At 41.1% G+C, this 27,060-nt stretch overlaps 1 protein-coding gene across 4 annotated transcripts in view; it reads left to right on the top strand.

Annotated features, from left to right (window-relative positions):
* The window catches only part of LOC125454051 (myosin light chain kinase, smooth muscle-like), a 399,944-nt gene that overhangs the window by 364,901 nt on the left and 7,983 nt on the right, over positions 1–27,060 (top strand). For all 4 annotated transcript variants that reach the window (XM_059647275.1, XM_048534324.2, XM_048534323.2 and 1 more), the window contains 3 exons: positions 19,998–20,150; positions 20,291–20,414; positions 25,750–25,885. In XM_059647275.1, the coding sequence (XP_059503258.1) occupies positions 19,998–20,150; positions 20,291–20,414; positions 25,750–25,885 (413 nt within the window). The remainder of the gene's footprint in view (positions 1–19,997; positions 20,151–20,290; positions 20,415–25,749; positions 25,886–27,060) is intronic.

Raw genomic sequence — 27,060 nt, forward strand, 5'->3', positions numbered from 1 at the left:
CACTACAACTTTAGCAATCTTCTGACGCCACATCCATAGACTGAGAGGATTGGAAAACAATGGTCAAAGGCTCCGTTATTTCCCCCCTTCTTTCCCTTCATAACCCAGGATACATTTCATCCAAGAACAAAAAAAGAAGTTGCCTGAAAAGCTCAGCAAGTCTGGCAGCATCTGTGAAGAAAAGGTCAGAAATAATTATTCAGGTCTGGTGACCCTTCCTCAGAACTGCTGATCCTTTCCAGCAAATTGTGTTCTTGTTCCTGATTTACAGCATTCACAGTTCTTTCGGGTTTTTATTTACATTTCATCCAGGCCTGGTTATTTATCCACTTTAATATATACTAGATATCTTAATATTTTGCTTTCATTATTTATATTCCATCCAATGTTTTGCACATCTCCTTAACTGCAAAGATTACTTCATTTTTTTATGAAAATAGATGAATGATGTTCATCAAGAATCATATTCACATCTCCAAATACACATTACCTTTTGAACTCTTATTGTCTTAACCATTTCCTTAGTTTTCTTATCAATCTTTATATATCTAACCTTTCCTTAATTGCTTGCCAATATCTTTTTGTGGCCTTGTTATTTTCCTAATTTCCTTATTAATTTCATCCTGCAAATTCTATAATCTAAACTTTCTGCAATTTTCAGTTCATGGCATCTAACATGAGCTTTTTTTATGCCTTGTTTTATATGGTATGTTAGTTAGCATCTCAGGGTGCGAGGGAGATGTTGGGCAGCTGCTAGATTTGTAAATCCCACACTTTTCAATAGACTCAAATTTGTTCAGGAAACAACAATCTTAAACTGCAGGGTAACCACATTCACAAACATTACTATAAGTTTTCCCAAAAAGTATGCTCTGTGCATAATTTAATAAAAACTAACATCAGAAACATTTTGACTCGAATATAACTGAAATTGCAATAAATTTCAACTTATATCCACACACTATGTTCTTTGCAATATGATGGCAATAGTCTTAATAGTTTCAAAATACTTCATATGTAAGGTATACAGCCCATTAGCAAAACATTTCAAGTTGAAAATTACAAAAAATGTTTTATAGATTATTTTTCTCCATACAATATGCTCCACCCTGAGGTGCCTTCATAACATTTTTAATCCTCATGATTTACGATGTGCGTTCTGTGGACAGCACATGTCCTGACAGGTTCCATAGTTTCACTCCCTTGGTGTATTATGGCTAAAAGACAATAGTGCCATTTTCCTGGACACTAAGTTCTTACCATTGCAGATGATCCTTAGTTACTCTAGTTATAGCTCAAGCTTCAACACCCAGAACGAAAGCTGCTTTACTACAAATTCCAGCTCCCATTTTCATTGCATTAGTTTTCGGGTGTACATGTGCATTATCTTTTCTCTGTAGACTGCTCATCAAAGTGCTCATCTGAGCCTTTTGCAGCAGGATTTATGTTTGAATTCACTATCCGCGAACCTGATACCTAAATTATTTTTTCACCGACCCTGGCAGCAGACGAATTGTGGCTAGTGTCTCAGCAATTCATATCTGAGTTGTCATCTTCTGAATGATGTGCAGAGTCAGCATCTGAGTTGAGCAACAATGACCTAGATTTTTGCAGTCCCAGGTACACGGGATAGTGAGGAAGTTGTTTGTTGCACCTGCCTTTATTGGTCAGTACATTGAGTATAGGAGTTGGGAGGTCATGTTGTGGCTGTGCAGGACATTGGTTAGGCCAATTTTGAAATACCCCGTTCAATTCTGGTCTCCCTGCCGTAGGAAAAGTGCTGTGAAACTTGAAAGGGTTCAGAAAAGATTTTCAAGGTAATTGCCAGGATTGGAGGGTTTGGGCTATAGGAAGAGACTGAATAGGTTGGGACTGTTTTCCCGAGAGCGTCAGAGGCTCAGGGGTGAACTTATCGAATTTCCTCAGATCGTGAGGGGCATCGATAGGTCAAGGGTGCTTTTTTCCCCACAGCATGGGTTTAAGGTGAGAGGAGAAAGAAATAAAAGGGACCCGAGGGACAACCTCTATGGAATGAGAAGCCGGGGGAAGATGGTGGAGGCTGGTACAATAACAACCTTTAAAAGACATCTGGATGGTTTATTAATAGGAAGGGTTGAGAGGGACAGTAGCTTACTGCTGGAAAATGGGACTAGATAAATTTAGAATATCTGGTCAGCATGGATGAGTTGGACTGAAGGGTTTGTTTCCATGCTGTAACCTCCATGCCTCTATGTAAAGACTCTATAGTTTATTTATAATGACATCAGACCATTGGATTCAGATTGATCCCCCACATCCGTCATTTCTGGTGTGTCTTATTTTGTTGAGATAACGGGGGCATATAGTGACTCTGAATTTGGAAAGCTCAAGCCCAGTTGGCCCATTTGAAAGCAATACAATAGACAATAGGTGCTGGAGAAGGCCATTCGGCCCTTCGAGCCAGCACCACCATTCATTACGATCATGGCTGATCATCCACAATCAGTATCCTGTTCCTGCCTTATCCCCATAACCCTTGATTCCTCTATCTTTAAGACCTCTATCTATCCCTTTCTTGAAACTATCCAGACACTTGGCCTCTACTGCCTTCTGGGGCAGAGCATTCCATATATCCACCACTCTCTGGGTGAAGAAGTTTTTCCTCAACTCTGTTCTAAATGGCCTACCCCTTATTTTTAAACTGTGTCCTCTGGTTCTGGATTCACCCATCAGCGGAAACATGCTTCTTGCCTCCAGAGTGTCCAATCCCTTAATAATCTTATACACCTCAATCAGATCCCCTCTCATCCTTCTGAACTCAAGTGTATACAAGCCCAGTCACTCCAATCTTTCAACATATGATAGTCCCGCCATTCTGGGAATTGACCTCGTGAACCTACGCTGCACGCCCTCAATAGCAAGAATGTTCTTCCTCAAATTTGGAGATCAAAACTGCACACAGTACTCCAGGTGCGGTCTCACCAGGGCCCTGTACAGCTGCAGAAGGACCTCTTTGCTCCTATGCTCAATTCCTCTTGTTATGAAGGCCAGCATGCTATTACCTTTCTTCACTGCCTGCTGTACCTGCTTGCTTGCTTTCATTGACTGATGGTCAAGAACACCTAAATCTTGTTGTGCTTCCCCTTTACCGAACTTGACTCCATTGAGATAGTAATCTGCCTTCCTGTTCTTGCCACCAAAGTGTATAACCGCACATTTATCCACATTAAACTGCATCTGCCACGCATCCGTCCACTCACCTAGCCTGTCCAAGTCACCCTGTATTCTCATAACATCCTCCTCACATTTCACACTGCCACCCAACTTTGTGTCATCAGCAAATTTGCTGATATTACTTCTAATGGCTTCGTCTATATCATTAATATATATCGTAAACAGCTGCGGTCCCAGCACCGAACCTTGTGGTACCCCACTAGTCACTGCCTGCCATTCTGAAAGTGACCCGTTTATCACTACTCTTTGCTTCCTGTCAGCCAGCCAATTTTCAGTCCAACTCAGTATTTTGCCCCCAATACCATGTGCCCTAATTTTGTTCACCAATCTCCTTTGTGGGACTTTATCAAAGGCTTTCTGAAAGTCCAGGTACACTACATCCACTGGTTCTCCCTAATCCATCTTCATAGACACATCCTCAAAAAGTTCCAGAAGATTAGTCAAGCACGATTTCCCCTTCGTAAATCCATGTTGACTCTGACCTATTCTGTTAGTGCTATCCAAATGAGTTGTAATTTTATCTTTTATAATTGACTCCAGCATCTTTCCCACCACTGATGCCAGGCAAACCGGTCTATAATTTCCTGTTTTCTCTCTCCCTCCTTTCTTGAAAAGTGGGACAACATTTGCCACCCTCCAATCCGCAGGAACTGATCCTGAATCTATAGAACCTTAGAAAATAATTACCAGCGCGTCCATAATTTCTAGAGCCACCTCCTTAAGTACCCTGGGATGCAGACCATCAGGTCCCGAGGACGTATCGGCCTTCAGAACTAACAATCTATCCAACACCATTTCCGGCCTAATATAAATTCCCTTCAGTTCGTCCATTACCCTAGGTCCTTCAGCCACTATTGCATCTGGGAGATTGCTTGTGTCTTCCCTGGTGAAGACAGATCCAAAGTACCTATTCAACTCTTCTGCCATTTCCTTGTTCCCCATCATAAATTCACCCGTTTCTGACTTCAAGGGCCCAATTTTAGTCTTAACAATTTTTTTTTCTTTTCACATACCTAAAAAAGCTTTTACTATCCTCCTTTATATTTTTGACCAGTTTTCCTTCGTAGCTCATTTTTTCTCTGTGTATTGCCTTTTTAGTTATCCGCTGTTGCTCTTTAAAAGCTTCCCAGTCCTCCGGCTTCCCACTCATCTTTGCTATGTTATACTTCTTCTCTTTTATCTTTATACAGTCCTTAACTTCCCTCGTCAGCCACGGCTGCCCCCGCCTCCCCTTAGGATCTTTCGTCCTCTTTGGTATGAACTGATCCTGCACCTTCTGCATTATATCCAGAAATACCTGCCATTGTTGTTCCACTGCCATCCCTGATAGGGTGCTGTACCACTGAACTTTGGCCAGCTCCTCCCTCATAGCTCCATAGTTCCCTTTATTCAACTGCAATACTGACACATCCGATTCTCCCTTCTCCCTCTCAAACTGCAGATTACAACTTATCATATATTGGTCACTACCTCCTAATGGCTCCTTTACTTTGAGGTCCCTGATCAAATCCGATTCATTGCACAACACCAGATCCAGAACTGCCTCCTCTCTGGTAGGCTGTAGTACAAGCTGGTCTAAGAATCCATCTCAGAGGCATTCTACAAACTCCCTTGCTTGGGGTCCAGTACCATCCTGATTCTCTGTCTACCCGCATGTTGAAATCTCCCATAACAACTGTAGTGATACCTTTGTGACAGGCCAATTTCAACTCTTGATCCAACTTGCACCCTACCTTCTGACTACTGTTTGGGGGTCTGTAGATTACTCCCATTAGGGTCTTTCTACCCTTAGAATTTCTCAGCTCTATCCATACTGACTCTACATCTCCTGACTCTATGTCCCCCCTCACAAGGGACTGAATATCATTCCTCACCAACAGGGCCACCCCACCCCCTCTGCCCACCAGTCTGTCCTTTCGATAGCACGTATAGCCTTGAATATTCATTTCCCAGGCCCTGTCCACTTGAAGCCACGTCTCAGTTATCCCCACAACGTCATACCAACGTCACATGCCAACTTCCAACTGACCCTCAAGCTCATCCACCTTATTTCTTATGCTTTGTGCATTCATGTGTAATATTTTAAATTTGTTTCTCCCCTCACCCTTCCTATCAATCCCTATTTCACTTGGCCATACTGTACGATCCCTTCTTGAGTTTTCTGCTCTGTTGATTCTGTTCTCCTACTTAACCTCTCTTATTCTCACTTTCCCTTGAACTTCATTCTTAAATTTCCAGTTTGGCCCCTTCCCCCCCATTACTTAGTTTAAACACACCTGTGTTGCAGTGGCAAACCTGCCTGCCAGAAAGCTGGTCCCCCATCTATTAAGATGCAAACCGTCCCTCTTGTACAATTTATTGTTACCCCAAAACATACCCCAGTGATCTAAGAATTTAAATCCTTGCTTCCGGCATCAGTCCCTCAGCCACACGTTCAAGTCCATTATCTCTGTCCTCTCCAGCCCGAGGAACTGGAAGCAAACCAGAGATAACCACCCTAGAAGTCCTGCTTTTCAGCCCTCTTCAGAGTTCTCTGAAGTCCCGCTATAGAATGCCCCTCATTTTCTTCCTGACTTCATTAGTGCCAACAAGCACCACCACCTCTGGTTCTTCACCTTCACAATAGGTGCTTCCCCTGGGGTCTCTTATACTTCATTCATGTCTTCCTTCGTCATCGACATCCTCCTTCTCTCTTCAGGTATCCTAGGTGTAATGACCTCGCTGAAGGTCCTGTCCAGAAAGTTCTCATTCTCTCGGATGAGCCTGAGGTCATCTAGTTCTTTCTTCAGGACTGCAACAACCTCCTTCAAAAGCTGAATGTGTACACACTTACCACCGCTATAGGAGCCAGAAACAACAACAGTGTCCCTGACCTCCCACATCATGCACGCAGCACACTGAATCCTCCACTGATACCTTCATGGCTTTTGAATTGAGTACCTATGCTCCTTCAATCATTTGTCGAACTGAATAGAGAATGAATTCTGACTCCATTTATATTGAGCAGAATAATTTAGTAAATAGCTGCCAAGTCATAGAGGTGGATGTTATTGACTTTATTTATGCCATGAAGTGTATTGTGTGAAATAAGTAAACATAGTGATGTAAGATGTGTGATTTCTGAATATTTTAATATTGTTTATTTTTGTGTTTGACTTTTTGAATTTGAACTCATAGCGTTTGTGTTTTCCTTCCAAAAACTGGCTATGAAAGATACTTTTAGAGATTAATGAGAATTGATTTACTTTGGTGGAATTTGAGTGAACAAAGTAAACAGGGCAGTACATTAAACTTTCAGAATCTGGAATTTTTGGTGGACTTTGGAAAATACCCATAACTTGGAATAAACAGGGATTTTTTAGTTTCAGTTGGGCACTTCTACAGAAGTCAAAGCTGTAAACATAGATGTGTAAGCTGTATCCCTGACAAGGAGTGGACAAAAAGAGAATTGCTCAGAATAGATTTCTTTTGTGTAAGTTGAAGTTCCAGATCAGAGGTGTTTGGTTTAAAACTTGAAGGAGTTATGTAAAGCTCAGAAAATTTAAACTCCATTTATGGCAAATCAAGGAAGAGGCCATCAGTTTCTCATGATCAACAATTGAAATCACAGCTAAGTCAAATTTTACGTAAGATAGATGAGGGATTTCTCTCTCTGTTTGAGTACTACAATGGGATCCTATTAAGATTAATCTGATTCTGTTTTTATGTGTGTATTCTAATCTGTGTATTGTATGTAAATAGTTTGGTTTATGCTATTTTATCATCTTTATCCCTCACAATAAACTTATATTTTATTTTTAAACCAAATTTGCAACATTGCACGCTTATATTTCACTGAGTGACCACCTTGTTAAATCTGAAATCTGACTTGCCCAGTAATAACATCAGCTGGAACCATAACAGTTCAGTAATGGCTACTATTTTATAGTGATTACATTTTGAAAAACAATGATCTGCTTTTAACAATTTCAATCATAACTTTCACATTGTATCCAGTATTGTGAATGGAAGAATAGGTAGAAGAAAAGCAGCCTTTTATTTATCATCAATTATATGAGTATGAATATTATCATACAAGAATGTGAATGACAATTGTTGTATATGAATGATATGATAAAATTAATACATGTTAAGATATGGACAATGGATGTTATCCTGTATGCCTCAAATATTAAGCAAAATGTAGTTTACTTATAAAACATATACATTTTTTGGCTTTTTCAGATGAGTTGAAAAATCTTGGCACACTTTAACCAAAAGGAAATGATGTTTGAGTGTATTTGATATATTTTTAATCCCCAAAAAAGCAGTGTTATGATTTTGTGTCTGAAAAAGAGCCAAACTTGATTTAAGTGGGTGTAAGAGCTAAGATAACGGGAAATCATGTAAATAGAACTGAAGATGATAATAAACTGAAGATTATTCTAAAACAAGCTAGAACTGTAAAGAATTCAGAGTGTTTTAGTAAGGAGCTGTTGGCTTGCATCCAGTGCCAGCTGCTCCTTCGACTGTCTGAAGATAAATCAGTTTATTTTTGCATTCCGGATGGAAAATTGTTTCCATAGTAAGTAGATCCACTCTTACCAGTTATTAACTTTAAAAGGATATGAAAAGGCGCATAGTACTCATTCCAAATTTATACACTCCATGCTGAAGCAGATTTAATGAACCTGATAAAGTAAAAGCAGATTAACTCTACTTGTTATATGGAAAATTAATTTGAATGCCATGAATGTTTTGCAGCTCTTCTCCTGTTTTAATACTAAGCCACATTGTTTTCTCAATTTTAAACCACTACATTTCAAATGTTTTAGAGTCAACGGAACTATTGAATGAGATGGGAAAGTCTGTTGCTTGGTAGCCCTTCAAGCAGTGATTGCACACATGAAACCCCTAGAGAGAGACATTGTGGCTTCTTGTGTAATCTAAATTTGGATCCACCCTTACTAAGCTGAGAGAATTTTCTGAAATTTTCATGTGTACATACCATGTAACTGCAAACAAGCTATTGCAACCATTTTCAAGGCAAGTCTGACAATGTAATATATGCAAAGCAAACTCTGCCTTGCTTTTTCTGATGAAGCGTCTAGGCCCGAAACGTTAGCTTTTGTGCTCCTAAGATGCTGCTTGGCCTGCTGTGTTCATCCAGCTCCACATTTTGTTATCTCTGCAACAATGCAGCACAAAGCAACTACTATGAAGCAATAGTAAATGTAGAGGATAAGTTTTCACAACTCTGAATAACACAAGCAGTGGTGTGTCAATTGGAAAAATATGGCGCATTTGGAAAAAATCGGATGCTAAGGGACAAAAAAGTCCAATTCTGCAACGAAGTTTTGAACAGTGAGATGTGAATCTTGCTGGACAGCAGTGACAGGTCTATTGCATGCATTTACATGTCATTACTACCTTATTATATCTCATTAATACGCAGGTTCCTAATCTCCCATGTGCCAGACAGAAACTAGCCAACTATGGCCTGCATTGCCTTCCATACTCACTCAAGTCATAACTACACAATAGAAATCAAAAATGTCTGCAACCACCTCCAGAGTGAGCAGAGTCAGTGTTTTATTTAGCCTGTGTATTCTACTCGTGAGCAACGTGAGGACCCATAAACAGCAAATGTATTAATCAGGTGCTTTTACAGTACAGCTTGAAGAAGTCTGTGATCATAGCAACTTGCTGTGATGTTCCCTGTCTGGGATACAAATCCTGGGCACAAGAAATCTTTACCATGTTATTGGTCATAACAAATTGATCACAGTCACAGCTGTGAAACAGAAGAAGTCAAGGGTGCCCTTGAAAGTGCAGTTCACAATGTGCAAAGATAATCCAAGGCCTCATAGACTGCAAAAAGGCACATGGTTGATTTCCTCTCATCTTAAATTGTAAGTATTAATCAACATGTCCCTAGATATAGAGCTGCCTTCCTTGGATGGTGATGGTAGGTGAGAGTGAGAGGCAAGGTTTCAATAATCCTACCACACTTCCAATCTTCTATATTTGCATGATATGGTTTTTGCTGAAGGTGCACAATGTCAACGGTCCACATTGACATATTCTTTGGCCATCCTTTGTCAGGGTCTTCCACATCCCACTGTATTATGAACTACAGTGATAAATCATCATTTGTGAGTGATGTGAATACTGACTGCTGAAATGGCAAAGAATGCATTCTCTTTCTGATACTCCCCACACAGGTTCATTGGAAGCGTAACCAATGGATCCAGCCACAGCAGGTGTTATTGTCACTTTGGTTTCAGTGTACCAAAGACGCAGAGAGTCTTGGGAGGAACAAATGAGCCAGCCATCCCAGGACCTGCAGCAACTTCACATGAAGAAGTCACCCCTGGAGGACACTCAGGAGGAGGAGCTACCGGAGGCCCAGAGTCTATCATTTTTATGCTATTTCCTCCAGATGGGTGAGGTGCACTGATACCACAGACTGTGGATGTCCTGGTGTGCCATAACAGAACTGTATCACCAGCTAGAGGGGGACCTACACCCTATGTCAGTGGTCATCAAGGCATTTAACACCAAAGTTAAATTTTATATGCAATTGGCTACATCCAAGAATCCATGGACTGCTTCCAAAGACCTGGTGTAGACTTGTATGTGATCTTATAACACTCAACCCACAAGTGTAGCAAGGCAGCTACTGATACAGTTTGTGCCAATCACAACTGTGCTTCGTCTTGTTTCCCCCGGCAAGGTCAATACTACAACTCTGGCTGTAGGCTTTGCCAATGTCGCCAGCTTCCACTAAAAAGGATACACGCGCACACACACACTCTGAGTGAGCCACATCATATCGCAGAACATATCATCAATTGAGAAGAGTTCTCTGTTATCATCAGTTTTAAGAGTCTGTGCCAAGTACCATGAGAGCTGCCGTGATACCTACATTCTTCAACTCCCACGTTCCTTCTTCATTTCAAGAGCCGGTTGCGTTACAAGGAGGGTTACTAGGTCACAAGGGCTACCTTGCAGTCATGGCTGACGGCTCACTATACAATCTCTTGACGCAAACTGAGTGTACATTACAATGCAGATCAGTCTTCCATGAGAGGTGTTATGGAGCAGATGATGCCTCAAAGTCTAAGGACAGTAGTCCTTTGTTGAGTCCTGCATCACTGTCATCAGTCAGGAACATCACTGTAAGTCAAGGCCATCATACAGCCTCAGATCAGGGGCTTGGATGCAGTAAGTCAGCTGTTTGGACCAATCAGCTCAGGGGGTCCATACCCACACAGTCCAGACCATGAGCAACTGCCAGTTCTATAGATCCACTGCAACCAGTCCGGGGATTCATAGAGGGCGAGTCAGAGAGCTGCACAGAGATCAGTCAGCAGTCTGTTCATGCTTTAGTCAGGGCTGTCTTTCCAAGTCATCAAGGGCGTACAACCCTGACCATTGCAGGGTTTCTGATCACTGAAAGTCAAGGTCGATTATCAGGATCATCTGTTGTAGTGGGAACTCTGTGGGAGTCAACTGTGGGGATCAGAGGCAACATGACGGGATACACAGGGGAAGATCAACATATAAGGATAGGAGATGATAAGAGCATGGGAGGGCAATGGGTACTATAGGAAGGAGGGGAACACCAACAGTCACCACCACTCTTGCATCAGTGGGGGTAAAGTGCATAACTATGTTTGAATGACTGAGCTGTGAGGATTAAGGGGTAAAGTGGAGTGATGAGTAATTAAATAAACTAGTCCGGTAGGAACATGGGTAAGATCAATCCAATGGGACAACAGGCAGAAAGTAGTGTTTTCTTAGGGGCGTGTTACCTCAGTAGACTGAGAAACACTACTTGTGTTGCCTTTCAGCCTCGTCAAAATCATATATGTGCAATCAAAATGACAAACAGCTGCCAACACAGCCAGAGTGTGTAGAGAAAGTGTTTCATTTTCCCTTTGAGGGAGCAGGCTCAATGTATGAGTAAAGTGAGGCCCTTCAAGGGGCAATAGCGGTAACACGTACAGGCACTTATGGGTTATGGACATCTGTTATCTCATAATCCTGTATGTGGACTTCATGCATGACCAACTCTGTCAACTGGCCACAAGCAATCTTGTTCATATTGTTTTACACTGTAAATTAATCCGAGTAACGTCTCTAAAACACAAGTAATTGTGGCAAGCTGTAAAGATTCATCTTCTTTGCCATCCCCTTCAAAAGTTTCACAGCCTGTATCAGACATGAGAACTGTTTACTTCATACTTGTGAGTATAAAATGTCCAATATTCATAGAAAAAATAAATTTCTTTTAGATTCATGGCATGTGGCTAGGCCAACATTTATCACCCGGAGGGCAGCTAAGAGTTGTACACTTTGCTGTGGCTCTGAAGTGACGTGGAGCTCAGACCAGGTAAGGAAGGCCGACTTCCTTCCCGAAGGATGATTATATTTTTTGCAAATTAGCCTTGGGATAATGAGGGAATTGGGGTTGAAGGGAGAAGTTCTTAAAATTGCTACCCAATGTACAACCTCCACTATATCTGTGCCAAATGACTTAAGCAGCATAGGTCTGAATCAGATTAACAATGTGCAAGGCCCATGTAGGGAAATACCATAGTCTTCCTTGTTGGAGATCTCCATGCCACAGTATTTTGATGACGCAAGCTCCTTGTGTGTGTTGTGGCTGCTGTAGGATCACATTACTGAGGAGCTGCTTTGTTTCTGATATCGCCCACATAAGTTCTTAGGAACTGTGCCTGTTGGACCCAAGCAGAGGAACTCTTGTAACTGCTGTACTAAGACTGTCCTTGAGTATAAATGAAAAACATATGCATCTGGAAACCCAGGATCAGCATCAACCTCCAGTGGATGTGGACCAGCATCCTACTGCAGAGTTTTCAGCCAATTGTGTCCTCATGATACAACTAAGATGCAGGAAAGCTACAATCACTCATTTTCGAAGGAATGCTGTGCAAATGAGAGAGAGAGCCAGGGGTGCTACTCTGCCTAGAGGTGGTGACCATTCATCATAAACATTCCCAATGTGAAGGTAACGAGAGCCAAAAGATGCCTCCTCCACCACAGGTTCCATTTCTAGGAGTTTGTTGCAATACAGTCCAGATACAGGGAACCACTGAATCCGTGGATTGTCATTGCCCGACAACTGGAGGATGCACAATCAAGTGAAAACATGAATATTGCACAAAGCATGACTGCCTCTCTACTCTCACAGCTGATGATGAAAAGTGAACATAAATTTAAAAAGGTGACAACGTATTTACAATCATTTCTCACCCATGCAGTCTATTTGCCATCATACAGTTTTTTTTCCCTTCCCCTCCCACCAGGTCTAGGCTCAGTAACGGCATCCACAGCTTGCCCTGAAGTGTTGGCCTTGAATTTTTGGGTGGGCATCTGCTGGGTGCCTAGACAGCCAAGACATGCTGAGTGTGCTGGCCAGGTTCACCCTTCCAGAGGATTGAGGGTCACAGCCAGTGTAGAGCTGAAGGACCTAGTGCCTCTGGAGCCAGATGGATGTCCACTGGCAGCACCCTACCTCCCTGTGAATGATGTCAAGATACCTCACCCCTTGTCCATCAATAGCTGATGCAGTGGACTGTGGGTCTGTATGCATATCCAGTAGGTATTGAGTGTGCTAGAACTCGGTCTCCGTGGAAACTACCAACCTTTTTGTGGTGGCCATGTGATGTAGACCTGCAGGAGACAGCACAGTAGGATAGCGTTAGTAGACTCCTCCGATCTTCGCATCAGCTTGCCGAGCACGGTACCTCCAATAAATTTGCATGTTGCTGGGATATCAGTTATAAATTTGGAGGAAGTTATTGATAGCCAAAACCAAGGGAGGACCCCTCCTGGCTGGAGCTCAGCCTGATCTTAATGCTAGTGACCTGGGATGTTTCTCCCTTGACGGCTGTGGAGACATGGCAGTGCAGTGCTCACCAAAATGTGCTCACACCTCTAACCTAGCTAATGTACTCACCAAGTTGGCAGGATCAGAGCTGGTGGAGGGTGCAGCGGACTGTTTTGTTGGTGCTTTCCCTGAGAGATGTGTGTGCCTTCTTGCTCAGAGGTAGAAGTGGAGGTGGTATTCTGATGCACTGATCTCTACAGGACTGAGACTGTGTGGATTCTGCTGGTGGTTACAGGAGACAAGAACAGGAATGAGTTGTAAAATAGGGGTAAACATTCGAGACTGTGACTCATATGTCCACTGTGGCACTAATAGGAAAGCAGCATCACACTGGTTAATAAATCAGACATGGAGGCCTGAATGCCACCCTGTTGAGTAGCCTTGGTCCTCTCCTGCTAAAGTAAGGATCCCCTCTTTGTGGGAGTTTGGAGATGGATGGTTGACACCACATCCACCTCTCTTGCCTGTCTGTGCCCAATTGTGGAGCTGTTTTCTGGTGGAATAGTGCAAGAAGTATTAAAGTGCATGGCATACCTGTTAGTACTGTTACAAGGGTGGAAAGGTAGTGAAGTGTCTCAGTTGAGTGAGTAAGCACTGCAGAGGGCATGCAGATGGGGGTGGGGTTGAGTGACTGAAGGCATTTGTTGCCTGCAGTTATCAGAGTGGCAGACCATGAGCTTTGATTGGAGGTGGGGTGCAACAGCAGAGTTAGAATGAGTAGGAAGTAGCAGAAAGTGGATGGTCACACTTGCATTTGTGGAGCACAGAAAGTCATTAACCACCGTTGTGTTCTCCAGACTATGAATACTGCACTGACTCACATGGCAACTATGAACCAGGCTGGCAGGAGCAGATACTGAGATCTCCTCCGGCAGTCCTAAGGTGAGATGGCCCTAATTCCACTACCTTGACTTCCAGGTCCCTGTTGTCAAAGCAGGGTGCCAACTTCCCTTTGTCAGGCATGCCCTTTGAACACAGTGTTAAAAGTAGCAGTTCCTGGCTGGCAGGGTTTGACCTGGTGCACTTCTGGGATTTTAATATAACATCAGCAGCATGATTCCATGAAGGTCCTAATGGCGGCTAGTGCTTTATTCCGGGCATGTTCTCAAACCAGTTGCCTCTTTCTAACATGGAGACATGGTGCTGCTAGTAAACAGCCAGCCTGTAGAGAAAACTCCTCCAGCCCCCTCTCCCTGAGAGGTCTCCTCTCAGAGCACCCCCACATCCCATCTGCAAACCAAAAGGTCTATACCACTTCATCCAAGGAAGGTGAAAATGCATCTGGCTAGGACACACTCACCATGACTGGGCCCTCATAATACAGGCAGCCCCCCAGTGATCCCTACCCCCAAACTCCAATGTCAGCAAGCATCACTATAGGGCAAGTTCTCTTCAGCCCAGCTAAGGACACTGGGACTGCACATGGATGTAATTGTGGGAAAGGAAAAAGGGTGTATATGACACATTCATGAATATGTGCTCATTTTACTTCTTCAGCTGTGTGAACGAATGTTATTCTAGCTGCAGCTACACGAATAAAGGCAGAGACCCAGCCCTTCCTAGCACTGTGATTTTCTGACCTCTGCCTACACTTAGGCTAACCTTTCCATAGGACCCATGTTAACAAGGAAATTTGTAATGATTGAATGAGAGAGCACCAGATGTTGTTAAAGTTTTCAATCTCTTTGTAAACTTGACCAAACAAGAGGGTAACACTATTGCTGTGGTGTAAGTGTATTTCCAGAAGAGATTTGATAGAGTGCCACATAACAGACCTGTGAGGAAAGTTATAGGTCATTGTATAAAAAGAGACAGTAGCAACAGGGTTACTAAATTGGTTAAGTGATAGTAAATGGAGTTTTGATCAACTGATACTTTACTCTCTGGAGAACGCATTGTAATGGAGTTTTCCAGGGGTCAGTATTGAGCTGTTACTTTTCCGGATCTATATTAATGACCCAGATTTGATGTGCTGGAGATATGACAATTTGGAAAAATTGCAGGCTGTGTGGAGGACTCCAATGGCACATAGACAAGCCAGTGCAGTGGACGGATAGGTAGCAGATGAGGTCCAATGCAGAGAAGTATGAGGTGATGCATTTTTATAGAAAGAAAGAACATAGAAAGACAATAAATAAAAGTGCGTGTGGGAGCAGAGAGACCTGGGCGTATATGTATACAGATCATTAAATGTGGCAGGACACATAAGAGAGCCATAAATAAAGCATTTTGTAAATTGGCTTTATAAATAAGAGCATAGAAGTCAAGAGCAAGGAGGTGATTTTGAAATCATATAAAACACTTGTTAGACCTCAGCTGGAGTGTGGTATTCAATTGTGGCGCCACATTATAGAAAGGCTATGAATGCATTGGCATGAATGCAGAAGCAATTTAAACAAGATGAGAAAAAGCAGTTATGAGGATAAACTGAAGAAGTTGGGATTATTCTCTTTGAAGAGTATAAAGGTTAAAAGGAGATTTGATAAAGTTCTACACAACCCATGAGTAGGCTGGAGAAAGTAAATAGATAGAAGCTGTATCCACTTTAAATCTATGTCCTCTCATTGTTTTATAAGTGACATGCAAACGAAGCAAGGGTGATATGAGAAAAGACTTTATCACACATCAAACAGCTAGAGTATGGAATGTACTGCCTGGGAATGTGGTGGAGGCTGGTTCAATAGAGGCATTCGAGAGGGAATTGGATAATTATTTGGATAGAAATGATGTGCAGGGGTACATGGAAAAGGCAGGAGATTGACGCTAAATAACAGAACCAGTGCAGGTTGGGCCAAACAGCCTCCTTCTGTACTACAATAATTGTTTGACTCTTCTTTGCACTTTAACTGAGCCCCAGGAATACAGCATTGTCCGCTACCATAGGGTGTAGTGATTGTCAGTGACCCTCTCCTTCACACAGTACTCCTTATCCTTCCATACTGTCTCGTCTCACAGCCTTGTATTGTTGTACCCCGCTGCATTCCAGTACGATGCCTCCAATCCATATAATTGATGTCCCAAGTCTAATAGAAGCAAAATACTGTGGATACTGAAAATATGAAACTTTGTAAATGCTGCCTGATATGCTGAGTTTCTCCACCACTCAGGTTTTAGTTCTGATCTTCCCAATATCCTCACCCTTACACTGACCATGATGACGCCCTTTGACATTCAATAAACAAACCACTGGACTGACTTTGGCCAACTGCTTTGAATGACTTGGAAGATAGAACCAATTATGGGTGAACAGGCCCCATTGTTCAGCTCCCTGACTGATTTGCCACTAATCTTGGACTGGTTGCACTGGACCTGCAGGACTGGTTGTGCCCAGGACTGTACAGATACAGACTCACTGGCTCTGAGTCCATATTGACTGACCATGTCTGTGTGCCTAGACTGAGATAGGATGATAACTGGGACATAACATGCCAGTATCTCATGACTAATGACAGGCCCCATTGACTTGACTGAGAACTACTTCTTACAGAGTTTGAGACATGTCTATTTGGGTGAGGCATAGGTAGCACATTAGTCACGAAATCTGTTAGCTCATGCTAGTAATAACATGATACTGTACATGAACATCTATTATAGGCTGCCTGGATTTGTGTTTACACTAATAGGCAAGAGACAATTTCTGTGAGGCTGTGCATTCTGAATGAGACAGCAATGTGCGGATGGCAAGGCAAGGCACAGGTGCAGTGAGCGTCGACGTAGGCACATAAAAGTTGAACACAAAGAGAGCAAGCTGAGAGCCGCAATGCCTTGATAGATGAAATGGGTGCCTTCTTTGCTCTCATAGTGGCTTAAAGCTGCATTGCAATGTAAGGTGCCATTATATTCTGAAGTGCAGTATTGAAGTATTAGTGAGTTGATGTTGTGCCAAAATTGTAGTGAGGTTGGTGAATCCCTGATGCCAATCTCTGTGGATGAAGGATTCTGGTGGTCTCTGATTGAGACATTAGGCACTGCTGGCCAAATGGAGACTTGGAGAAGTCTTTGGCGAGCTGTGACTGGCAAAGTACCTGCTTATAGTTTTGTGTTGGGAATTGTCATTTATCTCATTTCTCTTTACTACGTGGGCAAATTGTAAATTATGTATATTTGAGGTCAGAATTAGTAATAATGAGATGCTAATGCATGGAAACACGCATCTCACTGCTCACTAGTGAGACTCTCAGCTTGCCATTCAAACCTAATGTTGATATTGAGAATCTCATTTTTCCAATCTCACCATATTTTCACAGCTGACTCAGCATTGTGCACATTGGCTGGAAAACACCAAACCATGGAAACTTTCACCAAGTAGTTAAGTGCCTTGATGAAAGTATCGTAGGATTTTTGTAGATGGTTGAGCCACAATGTCATTCTAATCTGACTTGTTTCTCTCGTTTGTGATAATAACTTTTTCTCATTCACAGAATGACAGCACTGCCAATCACAAATTGCCGTTAAGGTGATGGTGTTGAGCTGCCTTTCTGAACTGCTGCAGTCTTTGGGGTAAAGGGACACTCATTATCCTGATAAGGCAGTGTGATGTTGTTAGAAAAAATTTAGCTACAATTATTTGATCAATTTTGTTTTAAGCTGAATCTAGAAAGGCAGCACAGAGCCTGAATTGTAATAAATTTAGTTGTTATACTGCAGCTCCCTAAAGTCTATCCCTTCTTGAACTATTTCCAAACACAAAAGGATTTCTGTGATCTGGTTGGGTAGCAAGCTGCAAGTAATCATTAGAGTGGACTTTGACATGTAAATAACAGCATCAAATCTTCTCTCAATGTATTTTAGGATTTTTTTTCAGACTGCAAAAAGAAAAATAAAGCTTTTTTTAATGTATCAGTATGATTGCTACTAATCTTATAAACCTACATACTGAAAGATTAGGTAAAGTAATATTTTTTATATTGAAATTAATCCAAGAATAAATTAGTTAGGAGCATTTTTTAAATCTATGTTTCACAAATGCATACATATGTTGTACCTCCGGTTTCATATTTTTGAAGAAGAGTATAATTTACGTTGCACAAATATAACTTGGTGGATGTACTTAAATAATGTTACACCAAAAGTTGACATGGTCACAGATCTAATGTAGTCCCCAGGTCTGAAAATATTACAAAAGGTGATAGCCATTGTGTCTGCTATACAGCTCCCAAATGTTCAAATTTGGTATCTTTTCACCAGATCCAAAAAGTTTAAGGGATGACATGAGAGAAATTTTGAAGCTAATGAAGAACAGGGATGGGATAAATGGTGATAGATGACTCCCATTGATCAATGGGTTAGAAATAATGAGAACAAATTTCAGAATTTCACAAAATCAACAAATGGGAGGTTCAGGAAAATGGTCTTTCTGCAAAATGTGGTTAAAATGTCAAATTTGTGACTGTAAACATTAGCTGAAACAGATTCATTTTATGAAAGGAATTCAGTCACAAAATTATGGAATTATTGAAAGTGGGATTAGACCATAAGACTTTTCTGAAAGTCAGTACTGGTTATGATTACTGTCAGTAACTTTACTTGTGTCATAGAAAGAGGCCATTTGGTGTCTGCACTGACACTCCAAAAAGCATCCCATCCAGAAACCCCAAATTTTCCATGGTTAATCCACCTGACCTGCATACTGCAGGCAATTCAATATGGCCAATTCGCGTAACCTGTACACCTTTGGCCTAAGCGAGGAAACAAGATCACCCAGTGAAAACCCACACAGACGTGGGGAGAATGTGCAAACTCCACACAGCCAGTCACCGAAGGCTGGAATTGGACCAGAGTTGCTGGCACAGTGAGGCAACAGTGCTAACTATTATGCAACTGTGTCTTCTAGCAATTTAAAGTTCCATGACACAGTGATGACATCTGAATCAAATGACATACAGTCTCTTTTACGCTGTTTCTCAGTCTCAATTTCCTTTTGCTTTACTCTTCTTAAAGAAAGATAATTCATTCTGATCTTGAAATATCTATCTCATTCTATTTGCCTCCACCATTATCGTTGAACCCTTTTTGAATCTTTGCTCATTTACCTGCATATCCATCATAGCAGTAACCCCAAACAAAACATGTTGTAAAAGGACAAGAAAATATTGGCAAGAAGGTATAGATTCCACATTTACAATTTTAATGTTTTCTCATTAAATTGAATATTCTTCCTCCTCAATATTTGGCTGAGTTAATAGAGGTTGACATTATGCAGAAAGAAAATCTACCCAGCTAAACATGGGATGGACAGTTCTGGCTGATAATCTGAGCTTTGGCCACATTTTTATCAATCAAGATCCAGTACCCTATTTGATGAAAAATACTCAGGACCCTCTTAGAGAAGTACCACAAAGGTTTATGCTTATGGAATGAAGAGGAAAACAAACTAAACGTCATGCTATGGATGTCTCAATGCTCAGTTGTAGCATGCTTACTCATCATTATTATTTCTCACTGGAATAACATGCTTTTGGAAGACCTATGGCAAAAATGAGAAAGTAATTATCATTAGTAAATAATAGCGGTCTATCATTTTCAATGCTGTGCAGTGTCCAATTCTGTGGTGAAGCTATTGACTTCCCTAAAAGATCATCAACAGCCAATTTTCTCATACAGCAATTTATTTCTTTCTAATAAATGTTTGTAATGATGACTCTGTTTGTAACTGCAACAGTGGAAATATACTGGTGCATAAATACTGTAGTTGGTGTAGCAATGTATAAATTGTTTAATAGTCTCAGAACAGCATTTTTGATTTCATTTGGTTATGACAGTTTCTAGAAAAAATAGGGAAGTTTGCAAATCTGCAATTAAGGTAACGAGTATTTATAAAGGATTAATATTGTTAAGTTTCTACTTTCATGGTACTATGTAATCTAATTTTCATTTTGTACATTAGGGTCAGTGGACTTTCTCCGTTCATGGGTGATAATGACAATGAAACTCTTGCCAATGTAACATCTGCTACCTGGGACTTTGATGATGATGCTTTTGATGAAATTTCAGATGATGCCAAAGACTTCATTGACCATCTCCTGAAAAAAGACATGAAGTAAAGATTTTATGATATCTTGGATTTTTTAATATTATTATATTGCTTTTCAAATGCCAATCAAGATATCAGTATCACTTTGCAAAAGGTAATTATGTTTATATCTTAAAATTATGCCATATTCATTCCTACATCACCAGACATCGTATGAATTGTGATCAGTGCCTTGAACATAAGTGGTTGAAAAAAGATGTTAACAACATGGCAGTGAAAAAACTTTCAAAGGAAAGAATGAAGAAGTACATGGCCAGGAGGAAATGGCAGGTACAATTCACCAAACAAAAACAGAGTTAAATGTAATAACTGAGTCAATATAACCTATCCATCTGAAATATCTCTCAAAATACTAAACAAAATTCAGAAAGGTAACATTTTTATTCTTTTTATTTGAATCCTTCTTTTCTCCTTCCTTCCTTGAAGATGCTGCTTCAGGCTGTTTATCTAACAAAGCAATACACCAGAGTATTGCAGCCATCTGGTACGTCACTCATGTGACCAGTATTCACAGAGGGTCCTGAACATTTTTGTTCATGGGGCTGGCATCAGAACTAGCCTCACCTAGTATTTCCCATCAGAGATCATTTAATAAGCAAAGTAGGGAGTACTGTGTATATTTCCAGTTGCTCTGCTATAGGAATGATGTTATTAAACTGGAAAGGGTGCAAAAAAGATTTACATGCAAAAAAGGATGTTCCAAGACTGGAGGACCTGAGTTATAAGGAGAGGCTGGATTGGCAGGAATTTTTTTCCCCTGGATTGTCGAAGGTTGAAGGGTTACCTTATAGAGATTTATAAAATCATGAAGGGCACAGCTAAGGTGGTAAGCCAAGCCCTTTTTCCCAGGGTAGGGGAGTACAAAAGTAGATGGCATAGATTTAAAGTAGTCAGTTCCCTTATAGAGAAGTACCATAAAGATTTATCCTTCCTTATGGAATGAAAACAAAAACAAATGTCATGCTATGGACGTTGCTCAGTTGCAAATCTGAATATATGCTATGCTTGCTCATCATTATCATTTCTCACTGGAATAACATGCTTTAGGAAGACCTTTGGGTCAGCATTTGTTTCCAAATCTATTGCAAACCAAAGATTTGAAGCTGAGAACTTCTTGACCTTTATGGCAAGAAACACTACTGTTGCTGAACAAAGCACTTTTTTAACATTGAAGCCAGCATGTCGTATCATCAGCTCAAGCATAAGCTGGCAAGGTGCATGAAAAAATTGAATTCACTCTATCCCTGGAATGTTTCTTACTACCCTAGCACACCACTCTGGTGTTCACGATGGATACTTTCCTTGTGGTTTCAGATTTTAGGAGGGACAGTGCAGCCACTGTCCAAACTGTGGAAACACATTTAGAGTAGATATTTTTCAATCATAGAGATGATACCATGCCTAATCCTAACATTGAAACAACAAAGTACCATTCATTTTGCTATGATTGAAAGGGTATTTCAGTGCACACCACAGTTAGGGACATAATTATTCCTATTTTCCAGTTGTAAATAAATTGTCCTTCTTCCCCATTAATCCTTCATTTCCCTTCAGAAATCATGTATTTTCATGTTATGCACAGTGGAAAGACATTGCTGTCCATCATGATAGGATTTCTTTTTCCTGATATTTCCATCCTCTGCTGATTTTATTGGAATGATTTCCCTATTTCTATCAGTGTTGCCTTCTGAATTGAATGATGAGAGTCATAGAGTCATACAGCACAGACTCAGACCCTTCAGCCCAACTTGCCCATGAAGACCAGGTCTCCTAAATTGAACTAGTCCCATTTGTCTGAATTTGGCACATATGCCTCTAAACCTTTCCTATCCATGTATCCATCCAAATGTTTTTTAAATGTTGTAATTGTACCTGCTTCTACCACTTCGTCTAGCAACTCAGATCATATATGCCCCACCCTCTGTATGAAAACATCGCCCCTGAGGTGTCCTTTAATTCTTTGCCCTCTCACTTTAAATCTATGCCATCTAGTTTTGTACTCCCCTATCCTGGAAAAAAGGCCTCGGCTTATCACCTTTTGCCCCTCATGATTTTACAAATCAATATAAGGCAACCCCTCAACGTTCACCTATCCAGGGGAAAAAAGTCCCTGCCAATCCAGCCTCTCCTTATAACTCAGATCCTCCAGTCTTGGAACATCCTTGTTAATCTTTTTTGCACCCTTTCCAGTTTAATAACATCCTTCTTATAGCAGAGCAACCAGAAATATACACAGAACTCCAAATGTGGCCTTATCAATGTCGTGCACAGCAGTAACATGTCATCCCAACTCCTGTACTCAATAGTCTGACCATTGAAGGCAAGTGTGCTAAATGCTTTCTTCACTACCCTATCCACCTGTGATGCCACTTTCAAGGAACTATGTACCTGCAACCCTAGATCTCTCTGTTAGATGGCACTCCCAGTGCCCTACTGTAAGGTGAATTGGCCATGTTAAATTGCCCTGTAGTGTCCAGGGTTGTGCAAGTTAGTTGGAATAGCCATGGGAAATGGGGATTGTGGGAATAAGATTGGGTGCTGGGCCTGGGTGGTATACTCTTCACCAGGTCAGTGCAGACCTGATGAGCCAAATGGCCTCTTTCTACACTGTAGGGATCCTATGATTAACTTGGTTTGTCTTACCAAAATGCAATACCTCGCATTTACCAAATTAAACTCCATCTTCCATTCCCCAGCCCCCGGCCCAGTTAGTCAAAATCCCATTGTATTCTTAGATACCCTTCTTCACTGCACATATACTACCAGTTTTGGCATCATTCACAAACTTACTAACTTTGCCTCCTATATTCTCATCCAAAACACTTATATAAATGACAAGCGAAAATGGACCCAGCACCAATCCTTGCAGCACACCACTGGTCACAGGCCTCCAGTCTGAACAACAACCCTCTATTACCACCCCCTGTCTCCTACCATCAAGCCAATTCCGTATCCAGTTGGCTAGCTCTCCCTGGATTGCTTTTGATCTAACCGTACTAACTAGTGTGCCATGCAGAACCTTGTTGAAGGTCTTGCTAAAGTCCATTTTGATAATGTCTACCCCTCTGCATCATCTATCTAAATGGTCACCTCTTCAAAAACCTTAAGTTTGTGAAACATGACCTCCCATGCACAAAGCCATGCTGACCAACTCTAATCAGTCCTTGCCCCTTTCCCAATACACACAGATCCTGTCTCTCAGAATCCCCTCCAACAACTTACCCATCACTGACATCAGGCTCACCAGTCTGTAGGTCCCTGGCTTTTCCTTGCAGCCTTTCTTAAATCATGGCACAACATTAGCCACCCTTTAGCTTTCTAGTATCTCATCCGTGGCTGTCAATGATACAAATATCTCTGCCAGGGACCACAATTTCTTCCCTCGCTTCCCACAATGTCCTGGGATACTCTTGATAAGGTCTTGGGGATTTATTTACCATTATGTATTTTAAAACCAACAGCACCCCTTCTTTTATAATGTGGACTCTTTTCAAGTCATCACTATTTATTTCTCTGAGTTCCCTAGCTTCCATATCTTTCTCCACAGTAAATACTGACACAAAATGATCACTTAGAATCTTACTATCTTGTGGTTCCACATATAGATGGCTCATTGATCTTTAAGGGGCCATATTCTCTCCCTAGTTACTGTTTTGTTCGTGATATACTTGAAGAACCTCTTTTAATTCTCCTTAACTTTATCTGCCAAAGCTATCTCACTTCCTTTTTTTGCCATCCTGATTTCCCTCTTAAGTCTACTCCTACACCTCCCATACTCCTCAAGGAATTCACTTGATTCCAGTGAAGGGGAAAAACTGGACCTCATCTCGGGAGAAGAATAGCAGGGCAAGTCACTGAGATGTTAGTGGGGGAGCACTTTGGGACCAATGACCATAATTATATTTGTTTTAAGTTGAAGGAAAAAGGCTATCGTAGGTAGAGACAGACATTTCTGTCTCTGCCCCTGACTGGAGAGTTCCCCATCACAATTGATTGCTTGGACTTTGTCATACTCTGCTGTACAAGAGAGCCAGTCGTAGTGCCAAAGACCTAGCTGCTGCTCCTACTTTCCCCAGCAAGGCTTACACCACCCCAACACCACCCCACCAATAGTATCCAAAATGATAAACTCTCTGAGAGGGAGATAGCCAGAGGAGACACCTGTTACTACCTCCTACCTTTCCTGGCGGTCATCCATCCACCTGACTGTACCTGCGGTGTGACCACCTTCCTGATGCTACTATCTATCACATTCCCTGCCTCAGTAAGCTCCTCAGTCCTTCCAACAGCATCTCCGACTGATCCGTACAGTAAGAGAGGGGCTGCAGCCAGACACAGCTCTGTACTCATAGTCACCAGAGACAGTTGACTGCTCCCAGATCTCCCACATCTGACAGAAGGAGCATACCACTCCACTGACTGTCATCTCTGTCACTTTAACAGGTTGGACTTAGGGCGGAAAAGAAAAGGTTCTAGCCTTACCTTGTTGACACTTCACTTGCCCCACAAAGCCTGGTATTCACCTTAGATCTAACCAGCAGCACCTCGACTGCAAAGTAGTCCCTTGCAAAAATAGTGGGAATTGGACACAGCAATACCTCCCTCCCCCACATGCCTAAACTCCACGCTTAGCCCAACTCCCAGTGATCGCACACTCTTGCTGGTCATACTGTGCAAAAGTAACACTTATATTTATTTTCCTGTTTCTTCATTATCAGTCCCAGCAGGAATTTAAATTCTAGCCCATAGCTCTGTTTCTCTCCCCACAAATTTTAGAAAGTATTCCTTTATATAAAAAAAAGACTGATGTGATTGCTCTCCAACTTCTACCTGAAATCAGTACAGAATCATTGGAGTTTCAGCATCACCAACTGATATTTTAAGACAAAAACCATCTTTGGTTTTAGTTCTACAACTGGTGTATTTCCTGGATTTGCATAACTAAGCTTTCTCCTGCCTGTTGCCAGCAGATTTCCAGTTTACAGATCTGCCTGAAATTTCCATCAAGTTAGTGACGGAGTCACATCAGATCACAAACTGAAATCTGGTTTGATAGATTTTTTTCTTTCATTTGGTTTTCACGAGGTGGTCTGTCACTTAAACTTAAGAACACAGTAAGTAAATGAAATCAAGATAAAAATAGAATAAACCAGACTGTTCACTTGTAACACAAGTATTAAGACATTGAAACATACAATATAACCACATTATTCCCAAAAAATCCCTGTACAATAACCAAAAACACCCACACCATGAAATCCTTTTCTCTAGCACCTCCATGAGTTTAATTTTACTTCAACTCCCAGCCTGGAAATTCTGATTGCTTATTCCAAGAGCTACCATACACCTGACCTTAAACCTTCTCAGTTCAAGCAACCTCTTCAGGGTGTTATTCAAACATTTCCAGTCTGGGACCATCACTAACTCCTTACTTAAATGTAATCTAGTGTTAACAAATCTAGCTTTCTTTTCTTGCCACTAGCTCAAATTACAAAGCTGCACAAACTTAACACACAACGTATTAAAAATATACATAAATCACATAGTTTATGTCACACTTTGTCAAACAAAATTTCAAATTATTGAGTTCTTTTGTGATTTATAGAAAACCGGACATGCGGTCAGGGCAATAGGACGGCTGTCTTCTATGGCAATGCTAGCTGGTCTAAGTGGGAGGAAGACCTCACTGGGAAGTGTGCCTACCAGTCCTGCAGATTCTGCTGAAAAGCCAGAAGCCGAAGGTAATAAAAATCATGGCTTTTTGACACTTTAAGATTCAGTCATGTTTACATGAAAAACATAAATCAGTATTGCAGCCAGGCAATGAACACATGTGTTCTTTGTTTTGATTATTACGTTCTCCCAAAAAATACACAACACCTCGCTGGTATCGAATGAGTAATAGACTCATTAGAAGCAAAATGTTGCTGTAAAACAACAAATCTAGTATGATAAAAACCGAAAGATCTGCAGACGCTGTAAATCAGGAAAGTTGCTGGAAAAGCTCAACAGGTCTGGCAGCATCTGCAAAGGAAAAAAACTAAGTTAATGTTTCGGGTCCAGTGACCCTTCCTCAGATCTGAAGCGTAGCATGATGTTTCAAGAATTTTGTCTGTTCTTAATAAGCCCAGTTCCTGCATTCAGCTGGTGGTCTCCCGAACCAGAGTAGGAGTAGATTTACAGCCCAGCATTTTGCTGACAGCCTGAGGAAAGGACCCTTAAAAGGGTTTTTAAAAAATGTAAATTTGCCGTTAGTAAAATTCCCCAGTGGTAGGGTGTAGACTGAAAGTCTACTTTGACATGCCTTACCCTGATTTTACCACATATCCATTGACGTTCTCCACCCAACTACAGCCCAAACCCATGCGAACTGAGAATTCTCCTCCAGTCTGAGATGACACACTCTGAATGGACGCCTTTTTCAGGTCAGTGGTGGGCATTTTTGCTTTGCCACGGACTACAAAACCTAGCCAATAATTTTCACACCATCTTTTCAAGATGCTACGTTCTAATGAGAGGTTTCACCCGAATTAAAAAATATTTCTTTCCTTTTCATGTGTGTATTTTCAGCAATTTTTGTTTTTACTTCAGATTATCAGTATTTGCAGCTAATTTGTTTCTTTTTTCCCTGGATAATTGTTTTTTACTCTCTGGTGACAGTTTTTTCATTTATCATTAGTAACTGTAATCATTTAAATGTATGTGTTTTATGATTCTTAGAATTGCCTACTATTTTCATCAATTATAACTATAAGATTGAGAAAATTATTTTACTCAGTGAATGATATCCTATTTATGTGAAGAGATTGGGAAGAAGCTCTATGGGTTCAAAGGGAGTTCAGAAAATTTGTAGGCTGGTGGGAAATTCCAGTAACAGTGTTTCAGAATGAAGTATAATAGCATTCTCACTTTATAT

This window comes from Stegostoma tigrinum, chromosome 7, assembly GCF_030684315.1.
Source record: "Stegostoma tigrinum isolate sSteTig4 chromosome 7, sSteTig4.hap1, whole genome shotgun sequence".
In the NCBI taxonomy this organism is placed as follows: Eukaryota; Metazoa; Chordata; class Chondrichthyes; order Orectolobiformes; family Stegostomatidae; genus Stegostoma; species Stegostoma tigrinum.